Source organism: Taudactylus pleione, unplaced genomic scaffold (genome assembly GCF_031769625.1).
Source record: "Taudactylus pleione unplaced genomic scaffold, aTauple2 ptg000034l, whole genome shotgun sequence".
NCBI lineage: Eukaryota > Metazoa > Chordata > Amphibia > Anura > Myobatrachidae > Taudactylus > Taudactylus pleione.
Genome location: NW_028284436.1, coordinates 2229092 through 2243654, shown reverse-complemented (window position 1 = coordinate 2243654; position 14563 = coordinate 2229092). Strand labels below are relative to the sequence as shown.

General features: G+C 45.0%; 1 protein-coding gene across 1 annotated transcript in view; it reads right to left on the bottom strand.

Moving 5' to 3' along the window:
- The window catches only part of FANK1 (fibronectin type III and ankyrin repeat domains 1), a 235334-nt gene that overhangs the window by 114556 nt on the left and 106215 nt on the right, over positions 1–14563 (bottom strand). The window contains exon 5 of the mRNA XM_088452198.1: positions 6413–6487. Within this exon, the coding sequence (XP_088308324.1) occupies positions 6413–6487 (75 nt within the window). The remainder of the gene's footprint in view (positions 1–6412; positions 6488–14563) is intronic.

Sequence of the window (14563 nt, the reverse complement as noted above, 5' to 3'; positions counted from 1 at the left end):
GCAACAGCCAAGCACACAGTATGGGAAGGGAGCAGCAGCCACGCACACAGTATGGGAAGGGAGCAGCAGCCACGCACACAGTATGGGAAGGGAGCAGCAGTCACACACACAGTATGGGAAGGGAGCAGCAGCCACGCAGACATTATGGGTAGGGAGCAGCAGCCACGCACACAGTATGGGAAGGGAGCAGCAGCCACACACACATTATGGGAAGGGAGCAGCAGTCACACACACAGTATGGGAAGGGAGCAGCAGCCATGCACACAGCATGGGAAGGAAGCAGCAGCCATGATGCACACAGTATGGGAAGGAAGCAGCAGCCATGATGCACAGTATGGGAAGGGAGCAGCAGCCATGCACACAGTATGGGAAGGGAGCAGCAGTCACGCACACAGTATGGGAAGGGAGCAGCAGTCACGCACTCAGTATGGGAAGGGAGCAGCAGCCACGCACACAGTATGGGAAGGGAGCAGCAGTCACGCACACAGTATGGGAAGGGAGCAGCAGTCATGCACACAGTATGGGAAGGGAGCAGCAGTCACGCACACATTATGAGAAGGGAGCAGCAGCCATGATCACACATTATGAGAAGGGAGCAGCAGCCATGATCACACATTATGAGAAGGGAGCAGCAGCCATGATCACACAGTGTGTGTGCAGGGTCCGGATGGTCCACAGGGGTACAGGGGAAATACCCGGTGCGCCCCACTGCCTGAGGTCCCAACCTGTTTATAAGTTACATTATACTGATTTCCCAGGATAATGGTGTATTCACTACAATGGACTGTTGCTCTAAAAACTGTATATCTATAAAGGGGCCCACACCATGCACTCTCTAATGGTTAACTAAGGCCCTGTGGTGGCTGGTTACACCCCTTTAGCATGGGCCCCTACCACTGCATTCATCCGGTGGGGGTGGGGGGGGGGGGTGTGTGTGTATATGTATGTAGAGGGTGAAGGAGAGCAGCAGTCCTGCACACTGTAGGAGGGGTTGGAGAGCAGCAGCCAAGCACACTATAAGTGGGGTGGGGGTTTGAGAGCAGCAGCCATGTACACAGTTAGGGGGGATGCAGCTGCCATGCACACAGTCAGGTGGAGGGGGGAGAGGCAGCCATGCACACTGTCAAGCGGGGGAGGGGGGGGGGGGCAGTAGCAGCCAAGATGTGCTCTCCATCTTTCTTCCTGCCCTGTGTGCTCCTCATCTCTATTCCTCCCCTGTGTGCTCCCCATGCCTCACCCCCCCTTCTGTGTGCTCTCCCTTTCTCCTTGTGTGTGCTACTCTATGTCTGTTCTTCCCCAAGTGGTTCCCATGTCTCTTTCCTAGGGATGGCCATCAACAATCAATAGTTAACCATCATCCATGGTTACCTACCGATGGCTGATGGTTTTGCAATGGATGGCTGAAATCCGATGGTTATCCCCCCACTCCACGGAGCTTAGCCCTGCCCCCTGGTGGCCCACTAAGCCCCATCCCAGATTCTGATTGGCCCACAAGCCACCATACCCCCCCAGCAGCTGTGACCATTGACGAGCGCAAATCATCGATGGTTCACCATAGACATTTTTGTGCCATTGATGGTAATCACTGATGGAACCATCCCTACATTTCCCTTCCCCTATGTGCTGCCCTCTCATTTGCTCCCCTGTGCTACCTTGTTTCTGTCCCTCCCATCTTACCTGAGCTGCTCCCTAATAATGCCTCACAGCTCCCCAGCAGTTTCTTACTCTTTTTATTTCCCCTAAGTCCAGTAACACATGGTCATATCATTTCCCCCAAGTCCAGTAACACATGGTCATATCATTTCTCCATCAGTAACACATGGTCATATCATTTCCCCCACATCAGTAACACATGGTCATATCATTTCTCCCACATCAGTAACACATGGTCATATAATTTCTCCATCAGTAACACATGGTCATATCATTTCCCCCACATCAGTAACACATGGTCATATCATTTCTCCCACATCAGTAACACATGGTCATATAATTTCTCCATCAGTAACACATGGTCATATCATTTCCCCCACATCAGTAACACATGGTCATATCATTTCTCCCACATCAGTAACACATGGTCATATCATTTCTCCCACATCAGTAACACATGGTCATATCATTTCTCCCACATCAGTAACACATGGTCATATCATTTCTCCCATGTCCAGTAACACATGGTCATATCATTTCTCCCACATCAGTAACACATGGTCATATCATTTCTCCCAAGTCCAGTAACACATGGTCATATCATTTCTCCCTCATCAGTAACACATGGTCATATCATTTCTCCCAAGTCCAGTAACACATGGTCATATCATTTCTCCCACATCAGTAACACATGGTCCTATCATTTCCCCCACATCAGTAACACATGGTCATATCATTTCCCCTAAGTCCAGTAACACATGGTCATATCATTTCTCCCACATCAGTAACACATGGTCATATAATTTCTCCCACATCAGTAACACATGGTCATATCATTTCTCCCACACCAGTAACACATGGTCATATCATTTCCCCCACATCAGTAACACATGGTCATATCATTTCCCCCACATCAGTAACACATGGTCATATCATTTCCCCCACATCAGTAACACATGGTCATATCATTTCTCCCACATCAGTAACACATGGTCATATCATTTCTCCCACATCAGTAACACATGGTCATATCATTTCTCCCACATCAGTAACACATGGTCATATCATTTCTCCCACATCAGTAACACATGGTCATATCATTTCTCCCACATCAGTAACACATGGTCATATCATTTCCCCCACATCAGTAACACATGGTCATATCATTTCTCCCACATCAGTAACACATGGTCATATCATTTCTCCCACACCAGTAACACATGGTCATATCATTTCCCCCACATCAGTAACACATGGTCATATCATTTCTCCCACATCAGTAACACATGGTCATATAATTTCCCCCACATCAGTAACACATGGTCATATCATTTCTCCCACATCAGTAACACATGGTCATATCATTTCTCCCACATCAGTAACACATGGTCATATCATTTCCCCCACATCAGTAACACATGGTCATATCATTTCCCCTAAGTCCAGTAACACATGGTCATATCATTTCTCCCACATCAGTAACACATGGTCATATAATTTCTCCCACATCAGTAACACATGGTCATATCATTTCTCCCACACCAGTAACACATGGTCATATCATTTCTCCCACATCAGTAACACATGGTCATATCATTTCTCCCACATCAGTAACACATGGTCATATAATTTCTCCCACATCAGTAACACATGGTCATATCATTTCCCCCACATCAGTAACACATGGTCATATCATTTCTCCCACATCAGTAACACATGGTCATATCATTTCTCCCATGTCCAGTAACACATGGTCATATCATTTCTCCCACATCAGTAACACATGGTCATATCATTTCTCCCACATCAGTAACACATGGTCATATCATTTCCCCCACATCAGTAACACATGGTCATATCATTTCTCCCACATCAGTAACACATGGTCATATAATTTCTCCGATGTCCAGTAACACATGTTCATATCATTTCTCCCACATCAGTAACACATGGTCATATCATTTCCCCCACATCAGTAACACATGGTCATATCATTTCCCCCAAGTCCAGTAACACATGGTCATATCATTTCTCCCACATCAGTAACACATGGTCATATCATTTCTCCCACACCAGTAACACATGGTCATATCATTTCCCCCACATCAGTAACACATGGTCATATCATTTCTCCCACATCAGTAACACATGGTCATATCATTTCCCCCACATCAGTAACACATGGTCATATCATTTCTCCCACATCAGTAACACATGGTCATATCATTTCCCCCACATCAGCAACACATGGTCATATCATTTCCCCCACATCAGTAACACATGGTCATATCATTTCCCCCATGTCCAGTAACACATGGTCATATCATTTCCCCCACATCAGTAACACATGGTCATATCATTTCCCCCACATCAGTAACACATGGTCATATCATTTCTCCCACATCAGTAACACATGATCATATCATTTCTCCCACATCAGTAACACATGGTCATATAATTTCTCCCACATCAGTAACACATGGTCATATAATTTCTCCCACATCAGTAACACATGGTCATATAATTTCTCCCACATCAGTAACACATGGTCATATCATTTCTCCCATGTCCAGTAACACATGGTCATATCATTTCCCCCAAGTCCAGTAACACATGGTCATATCATTTCTCCCACATCAGTAACACATGGTCATATCATTTCTCCCACATCAGTAACACATGGTCATACCATTTCTCCCACATCAGTAACACATGGTCATATAATTTCTCCCACATCAGTAACACATGGTCATATAATTTCCCCCACATCAGTAACACATGGTCATATCATTTCTCCCACATCAGTAACACATGGTCATATAATTTCTCCCACATCAGTAACACATGGTCATACCATTTCTCCCACATCAGTAACACATGTTCATATCATTTCTCCCACATCAGTAACACATGGTCATATCATTTCTCCCACATCAGTAACACATGGTCATATCATTTCTCCCACATCAGTAACACATGGTCATATCATTTCTCCCATGTCCAGTAACACATGGTCATATCATTTTCCCCAAGTCCAGTAACACATGGTCATATCATTTCTCCCACATCAGTAACACATGGTCATATCATTTCTCCCACATCAGTAACACATGGTCATATCATTTCTCCCATGTCCAGTAACACATGGTCATATCATTTCCCCCAAGTCCAGTAACACATGGTCATATCATTTCTCCCACATCAGTAACACATTGTCATATCATTTCTCCCACATCAGTAACACATGGTCATATAATTTCTCCCACATCAGTAACACATGGTCATATCATTTCCCCCATGTCCAGTAACACATGGTCATATCATTTCTCCCACATCAGTAACACATGGTCATATCATTTCTCCCACATCAGTAACACATGGTCATATCATTTCTCCCATGTCCAGTAAAACATGGTCATATCATTTCCCCCAAGTCCAGTAACACATGGTCATATCATTTCTCCCACATCAGTAACACATTGTCATATCATTTCTCCCACATCAGTAACACATGGTCATATAATTTCTCCCACATCAGTAACACATGGTCATATCATTTCCCCCATGTCCAGTAACACATGGTCATATCATTTCTCCCACATCAGTAACACATGGTCATATCATTTCCCCCACATCAGTAACACATGGTCATATCATTTCTCCCACATATTCCTATAAAGAGCAGTCAGAGCAGTCTGATTAATCTTCGCTTTACATCATATTTATATGTTTAAACATAGATTTTGTGGAAAGTAGCACTAAATCTAAAGGTTTCATTTTATTGACCGTTTACATTTTTATTCCCGTGAATGGGTGGGTTGCTTTACCCAGGGTCTGCCCTGCTGTTAAGACGGCCCTGATATTAAGGGCAATATATACATAGACTTACAGCCATTATCAGTAACAACCTATTTTTATCTTGGATTTTCCACAGTATCATTCAGAAGTTCACTGTTAACCTGGAGACTGTGGGCCTGATTCAAACCCGCTCGCAAGCGGATCGATGGTGGCCCAGTGCGCACGCGCAAGCCCCGGAGCGAGCACAAAAAGAACTCGCTCCGTGGCTCACTACACAAGGTGCGGCTGTCGATGTTGATTGACAGGTCGCCCCATTTTGTAGGCGTGGCGGGGGGGTGGCTTCACAAACTGAGGCTTTCCCAAGCGAACGCCTGCCGTTTGTGGGCGGCCCCACTGACATCACCAGTGATGTCAGTGGGAGAGCTTCTGGCTCTATTAGAGCAGGAAGCTCTCTGGGGCTTATGGCCACGAGACCCTACCACAAGGGTCTCCTCGCAAGTCCGATGGTCGCGATGACCTTGACCATCGCGACCATCATCCTGGCCACTCGCAATAGCCGTGGGGCCGCTCCAAAAAAAAAGCAAAAAACGCCCAGATTCAGAGCGAATGCTCTTTCAGAGCGTCCGGCTCTGAATCAGGCCCCTTATTCAAGCTGAGAGGCCTCGTTCCCGGTCCCCCTGTGGGCTCCTCCTGAGGTGATAGGAAAAAGAGTGCAGCAATCTCCCAGCTTCCCTGCCCAGACCTGTTCATACTGACAGTAATAAGAGCCAGCTGCACCAAGTATATAACATTCCACTCGCCCTGGCTCCCACACATAATATACTGTATGAGGGGATTTCACCTGGTTCTCATCACCGCTGCAGTCTGGGACAGGAACACACTTCCCGTGTAAACCTTGACCCAAATATTAGCAGATGAACACAAATAGGACAAAATAGAATAAGTTACATCCAACTCTTACCTGAAATATCCTTTTTGTGCAGCGACCATGAGAGGACTAAATCCCAGCTTATCAGGAACATTGACCTTCCCGTACCTACAATGGCAAAGACGCCACATTATAAGTACGCAGAGTTTATATCAGAACATCTGAAATAGTTTGGATATGGAGGAGCCATATTACTTTCCCCTACAGAGTAACAGAAAGTTTCTCCTTGCACTTTAGCAGTTACTAAACGACACCCTAAATCCTTCTTATCCTACACAATGATGGGAATGGTTGTCCTGAAAAAAGCTCTAGTGCAGGGGTATTAAACATGCCGCCCTCCAGCTGATGTGAAACTACACATACTAGCATTCCCTGCCACAGTTTTAGCATGACCTAATAGCAAAACTGTGGCAGGGCATGCTGGGATGTATAGTTCCACAACAGCTGGAGGGTCGCTTGTTGAATATCCCTGCTCTAGTGGTATCCATTGTAATGCACATTCTTTTGCCGCGATCATGGCTGACTGGTTATTAAGTATATTTATTAATAATGTGCCTCCTTTTATTTTATGTCCTGGTGAATTGATCAGTTGCATTCTCAGCAATCCTTGGTTCATGTCCCAAAATGACTACTCCACTGGTAGAGGGGTGCATTTGAAAAAGTGAATTAAAGGATATTATATGTTGTTGAAATATAAGTACGCCATCGGCGCATGTGCAGATTAGGTCCTGCGATCTTGCTCTCAGACCCCCCCCCCAGCCGCAGCAGGATTGACATGTTGCGGTGTTTGGAGGCGTGTCTGGGTGTGTTGCCACCGTTTTCTGGGAGGGATGAGACGCAGACTCCTGGCCTCTTGCGTGACCAGGCACCGGCTAGGCCAGACCAAAATAGCAACCATTGGTCGCAATTGTGATCCCAGCCTGCGATGTCGGTCGCAGTGCTGGGATCGCAAATGCAGCAAGGAAGTGACTGACACCTCCTTCTGCATTTGCATGTGAGATGGACGGATTCACACAGCCGCTTGTGTGTGACTGTGTAAATCTGTCCATCTCCGAATCAGGCCCAAAGTCTTTCCTTTCAGATCTGTTTCGTCAGAAAATCACTGCGAGGTTTCTTACTGAATGCTGCCATATTTCTGGGAAAGCCTGTCCTCTGTCCCAAATCACTACAGGTAACTTGCAACTTGAATGACCGACCCTCATCAATAACTTCAGTAATGTAACCAATATTTTTTTTACTTCCTAAATGCTTTATGCCAAGTGTTTTATACATTTTTGTGTAGTTCCCCTTTTAAAAAGAAACAAATCAAAAATGTAAATGAATTGCTGCCGGGGGAGCTCATGGATATTTATGCTAGCAGTGAAGACACGTCGCTAGATTCCGCACGTTTCCCAGAACCAGCGTACAACCGATGCTCTGAAAGGAACGTCTTCTGATGACCTTCCAACAAAGCGAAGAAATACAATGTCGTAAATGAGAAACGGTTTACCATAAAACAGAACAGCAGACGGGATTTCTCTGTGGATGGAAAAGTGGAGAAAGCTGCACGGCGCACAATATATCACTGGAGTTATAGGATGCAGAACAATTCCTCCTACTGAGCAAACGATCAGATAGTGGGAGAATCCTGCACACTGTGACTGACGTGCAAACAGTAGTTCTCCATCAGCAACAGAGCAGAAAGCAGGGCACCCGGCACAAACATGTGGATATGTTGGGAGAATGTTACAAATATCTACTTTTACACAGCTCATAGAATTCTAGTTATTGATGTTTAAGGCACAGAGAGAGACAGTGACTTGTTCAAGGTCACAAGGAGCTGACGCTAGATTTGACGCTGACAAGTCTTCTAGTTCTAGGGCCAATCGGAAACACAGCTGTTCATTAAAACCATCCTCGCTCCTCATCTCTTACCAGTTCATCTCAACGTTAACCCCCATCCTCTTGGCTCTCACCATGCACATTCTCAGCAATTTGCTCCCAAATGCCAGAAAACAGATGATAATTGTGTCAGAATGATCTAAACAATTTGTTCAAACAACAGTTTTTGTCCATTTTCCAGCGTTTGGGAGCAAATTGCTGATTGTCAGTTACTCCCATACCTTACCAGGTTTTCATTCCAACCAATCAACTAGTTAGATGGTTGGACAGAAAATCTTTACGTGTGTACCCAGCCTTACAATGCTTTATGAAGCAGCTTTATATTACACCAACACAGACCGTTATCAATTATGGATCTCCCAACACGTAAGGCTAGAAAGGTTGTGTAACCTTTAGGACAGAATGATGACTGTGCGAATTGGGATTCTTGGAGGATCGTTCAACTAAAGAAAGGTGTTAATGGTTCATCTACCTCCCCTCAAACTGCATATAAGCGGTGTGTGGAGGCCCAGGAAATCCTATCCAGATATTAGGCCCAGGATTAATTATGCTCAGGACCTGTGCACAGGAGCAGCGGATATGATGTGACGTCACTGACTAATGATCCTGTTGGCATTTAGTGCAATTAGAGTCTGCAAGGAAACAGGCGTATTCTACTGAATATTATAGTTATATTATTTATTAATTACCTATCCCAGTGGCGTAACTAAGGCAGGGTTGCCGGGGCTCATGCCCTGGGTGCCTTGGGACCGGTGGCATGGGGGGGGCCCCCCCCGGCGGCGCCTGCCATGGTACAGGCCTGCCATAGCCAGTGCAGACTGCAGTGAGTGCTGTCTGCACCACACTGTATAAGGGGCACTACTGGGGGCCTGCATAAGAGGGACCACTACTGGGGGCACTGCATGCTGGGGGTACTGTATAAGGGGCATTACTGGGGGCCTGATTAAGGGGGGCCACTGCTGGGGGCACTGCATAGGGGGGCTGTATAAGGGGCACTGAATAAGGGTGCACTAATGGAGGCACTGTATAAAGGGCACTGCTGGGGGCACTGTGTAAGGGCGCACTACTACATGGGGGCACTGCTACTGGGAACATTGCATAAGGGCACTACTACAGTGGGCATTGCAAGAAGGGCACTACTACTCAGGGCATTAAGGTGGATATGGAATGGTAAGGAATGTTCCCAGAGTGATGAGAAAGGGGTGTGTGTAATGTTGACATGCCCCATTTTTCAGTGGCCACACTCATTTTTTGGGGGCACGCACATTTCCATTTTTCAACTTGCCCTGAGCTCCAAATACATTAGTTACGCCACTGACCTATCCCAACACATCCATATGGAACTCAACACTTGTGTGCACTGAATCATGTATATTCACCCATAAGCAGAGTTGTAGACATCTTGTTATGTGCCTGCCCCCTGTTGGTACACTTGGTTTGCTGCACGTCATCAGTGCTGACTAGCTCTAACCTACTGTATACTTGGTACAAGTGACACACCAGGAAACAGGAATAGCTACACTTGCGTCCAAATCTGGATAACCTACAGTTGTCAACAGAGCCAACTACTACAAGAGTGAATGGATTTGGATACCACATTGGCTAAGCAGACCACTAACCGGACAGACCACGTGTCTCTAAGATTTGGTGGCATTAAAAAGTCCACAGCACTGGAATATTCATTTGAAAACCTGTTTTAAGCATAGCAAAGTTGTCTTCAGCTGGGTTACAATTCAGTCTGATGAGTTTGTAATCTGGGGAGCAGCACAGATATTGAGCACAGTAAAACCACCTGTGGCTAGCAGAGATTTGACGAACATGATGTCATCTGGACGGATGGTAAAAATAAAAGTCTATTTCTCCAGCTTTGGTGAACAAGAAGTCCCAGCAGGGAGTCAGTACACTATTATAACTTGTTGTAGATTCACAAAGAAAAACAATTAATTTCCCAAGACTATTCCAGAGCTGGTGCTTGAGATTAAAACTCTTCTCTTATATAAATTTTATTATTAAAATGAGCCAAGACGCAGGATTCATTGCAGCGGTTTATATTAAAAAAAATGTAGTGCCTCTTATCTCCTAGATCTGGGAACATGTTCCCTGGCAATCCCAGCTGAAATCACCTAGTCGGGTATGCTTTTATTTAAATATGGTGAATGAACGTCTGAAAACTTTTCAACAAGTTTTTCTTCTAACCTTTTGTAATTTCCAGAATGCCCCCTTATGCCTTATCTCCGAGGCGACGGTTATAAGCGCCCAGAAGTGACATTTCTGAGGATTAAATGAAGATGAGTTTCTTTATAAAAGTCTGGCAGGTAGTTTCTACTTTTTCTTTTAATGTTTAGACAGATCATGTGCATGAAATGGCTTTGTATAGTCTTACAGAAATATCACAAAGGTTACTGTAACTTCCTAGAGTTTTCCAAAGTCAGTCAAAGTCAATAGGGCGGGGGGACGAAATTCAGGGGGAGTTTGGGAGCACAAATTAGTGACTTAAAAGTCTTAAATATCGCACGCAACGCAACTAATATTCATGAACTGCTCTCCCCAAACTCTCGCAATGCTATTGTAAATGATCATTGCCGGGAACTGAGGCAGTATCACGCATCCATTCTATGACGTGCGACCAGGGAGAAGAGAATGAAAAAGTGGGGAAGTAACCTTGAAGCCCCTATAAGAGCCGAATTACATAGCAGAACAGTATTACAAGGTGGTTAGTGGACTTAAGCAAGTATTGGATATTCTTAAAAGGGGATGTAATCAAAATGTCGACAATAACAATTGTTAAAATGTCGACAGGCAATGTGTCTACATTCATCATTTCATCACTTACTACATGATGAATTCCGACATGGTCAATGCTGACATGATGAGTGACATATTATGACTGCCGACATATTACACCGAACCCCTTAAAAGGTGTCAAATGGTTGGTTTGAAATTTTTTTAGCAATGGTGGAAAAATGGTAGGCAGCAGGTGTTTTCCAGATAATTAAAGTCTGTACAGCATTTTGGGGTACCTGTCCCGCATCATTTACACCCCACATACCTGTCTTGCATCATTTACACCTCCACATACCTGTCCCGCATCACTTGCACCTCCACATACCTGTCCCGCATCATTTACACCTCCACATACCTGTCTCACATCATTTACACCTCCACATACCTGTCCCACATCATTTACACCTCCACATACCTGTCTCGCATCATTTGCACCTCCACATACCTGTCCCACATCATTTACACCTCCACATACCTGTCCCGCATCATTTACACCTCCACATACCTGTCCCGCATCATTTACACCTCCACATACTTGTCCCGCATCATTTACACCTCCACATACCTATCCCACATCATTTACACCTCCACATACCTGTCCCACATCATTTACACCTCCACATACCTGTCCCACATCATTTACACCTCCACATACCTGTCTCACATCATTTACACCTCCACATACCTGTCCCACATCATTTACACCTCCACATACCTGTCCCACATCATTTACACCTCCACATACCTGTCCCACATCATTTACACCTCCACATACCTGTCTCACATCATTTGCACCTCCACATACCTGTCTCACATCATTTGCACCTCCACATACCTGTCCCACATCATTTACACCTCCACATACCTGTCCCACATCATTTACACCTCCACATACCTGTCCCACATCATTTACACCTCCACATACCTGTCCCACATCATTTACACCTACCTGTCCCACATCATTTACACCCCACATACCTGTCCCACATCATTTACACCTCCACATACCTGTCCCACATCATTTACACCTCCACATACCTGCACTACATCACTAACATCTCCACATACCTGTCCCACATCATTTACACCTCCACATACCGGTCCCACATCATTTACACCTCCACATACCTGTCTCACATCATTTACACCTCCACATACCTGTCTCACATCATTTACACCTCCACATACCTGTCCCACATCATTTACACCTCCACATACCTGTCCCACATCATTTACACCTCCACATACCTGTCCCACATCATTTACACCTCCACATACCTGTCCCACATCATTTACACCTCCACATACCTGTCTCACATCATTTACACCTCCACATACCTGTCTCACATCATTTACACCTCCACATACCTGTCTCACATCATTTACACTTCCACATACCTGTCCCACATCATTTACACCTCCACAAACCTGTCCCACATCATTTCCACCTCCACATACCTGTCCCACATCATTTACACCTCCACATACCTGCACCACATCACTAACATCTCCACATACCTGTCCCACATCATTTACACCTCCACATACCGGTCCCACATCATTTACACCTCCACATACCTGTCTCACATCATTTACACCTCCACATACCTGTCTCACATCATTTACACCTCCACATACCTGTCTCACATCATGTACACCTCCACATACCTGTCTCACATCATTTACACCTCCACATACCTGTCCCACATCATTTACACCCCACATACCTGTCTCACATCATTTACACCTCCACATACCTGTCTCACATCATTTACACCTCCACATACCTGTCCCACATCATTTACACCCCACATACCTGTCCCGCATCATTTACACCTCCACATACTTGTCCCGCATCATTTACACCTCCACATACCTATCCCACATCATTTACACCTCCACATACCTGTCCCACATCATTTACACCTCCACATACCTGTCCCACATCATTTACACCTCCACATACCTGTCTCACATCATTTACACCTCCACATACCTGTCCCACATCATTTACACCTCCACATACCTGTCCCACATCATTTACACCTCCACATACCTGTCCCACATCATTTACACCTCCACATACCTGTCTCACATCATTTACACCTCCACAAACCTGTCTCACATCATTTACACCTCCACATACCTGTCTCACATCATTTACACCTCCACATACCTGTCCCACATCATTTACACCTACACATACCTGCATCACATCATTTATACCTTCACATACCTGTCCCACATCATTTACACCTCCACATACCTGTCCCACATCAACTGTCATGTAAGTATTGGCCATATTTTGCTATTTAAATGCCTCCAAGTGCCTGATTATCCATTAGCAGAGGAGTACCAGGTGTTATACCCTGTGTCCCAACACATTTAACTGAAAAAAAAAAGAATTTACCCACCTTTTCCCATGCTCAGGGGGGTGCGAGGGAACAAAATGCAATTTTTGCTGTGAACTTGTCTGAGAGTTTGGAATTGAATTGCAAGATTGTGTTGAGATTACTTTTACCCCCCCCCCAACAATCTAACCCCGCTATGCCTTCTAAACCTAAACTCCCCCCCCTGCCGCGGCTAACACGAAGGGTGCCCCAGGTTATCTTCGTAAGATAGGCGTCAGTATTTTGACGCCCATCTTAACTCACTTGTCGGGCTTCCAGAATTGGGATGGAGACCGGTGGCATCGCGGCCGCAGGTCTCATAACTACTTCCCGCTTACGTACTAAGATACAATAGAGAAATATTTTTGGACAGACAGAAACCAACACTGCACTATGTCTATGGCACTGGTCACTGATGGAGATCTCAGTTTATTTGCGATACAGGGGGTCCCAGCCGCTAACAGTCTGGTTGTGATGAGAGCACAAAACTAGAGGATCCGCATTGTCAGATAAAAGCAAAAAATAATAATAATAATTTAGGGGCTCAGGGCAATTACCGGACAACAGGGTCCTCAGCAGACCAGATGTGACTTTAGGTTAGTACCGTTACCTATTCATAGTACCGATACTTTTATTTGTAGTACCGGTACCTTTATTTATTGTTGCGGTACTTTTATTCATAGTATCGCTACCTTTATTCGTTGTACTGCACTTATATTCATAGAAATACTCCACTGATTATTATTATTATTATTATTGTCTCTGATCCGAAAGGTGCATAATTTCTATAGTAAGGTTATTTCTTGAATGCAAATATGTAGTACCCCATATCATCCCATCAGACTTGCATTATTACTATCTTTATTTGCAGGGTTGCCATCTGGGGGTACAGCCGATACTATGTACTAGGTTTGGGCTCAAAGGGGGGCCCATCGATGATTTCACCTGTGAACAGCCAGATGTCTGAGTAAGAAGCAGTTTGCCATTAGAATCATCGGACCGCTGCAAGCCCCCCATGTCAATATCCAAAGTTCTGCTGTTGTGTGGGAGGCAGGGTGGCAGGATCCCATAGGTACAGGAGCCTGTATGCCATCAGTCACATCCTCCATTATATAACACACACATTGCT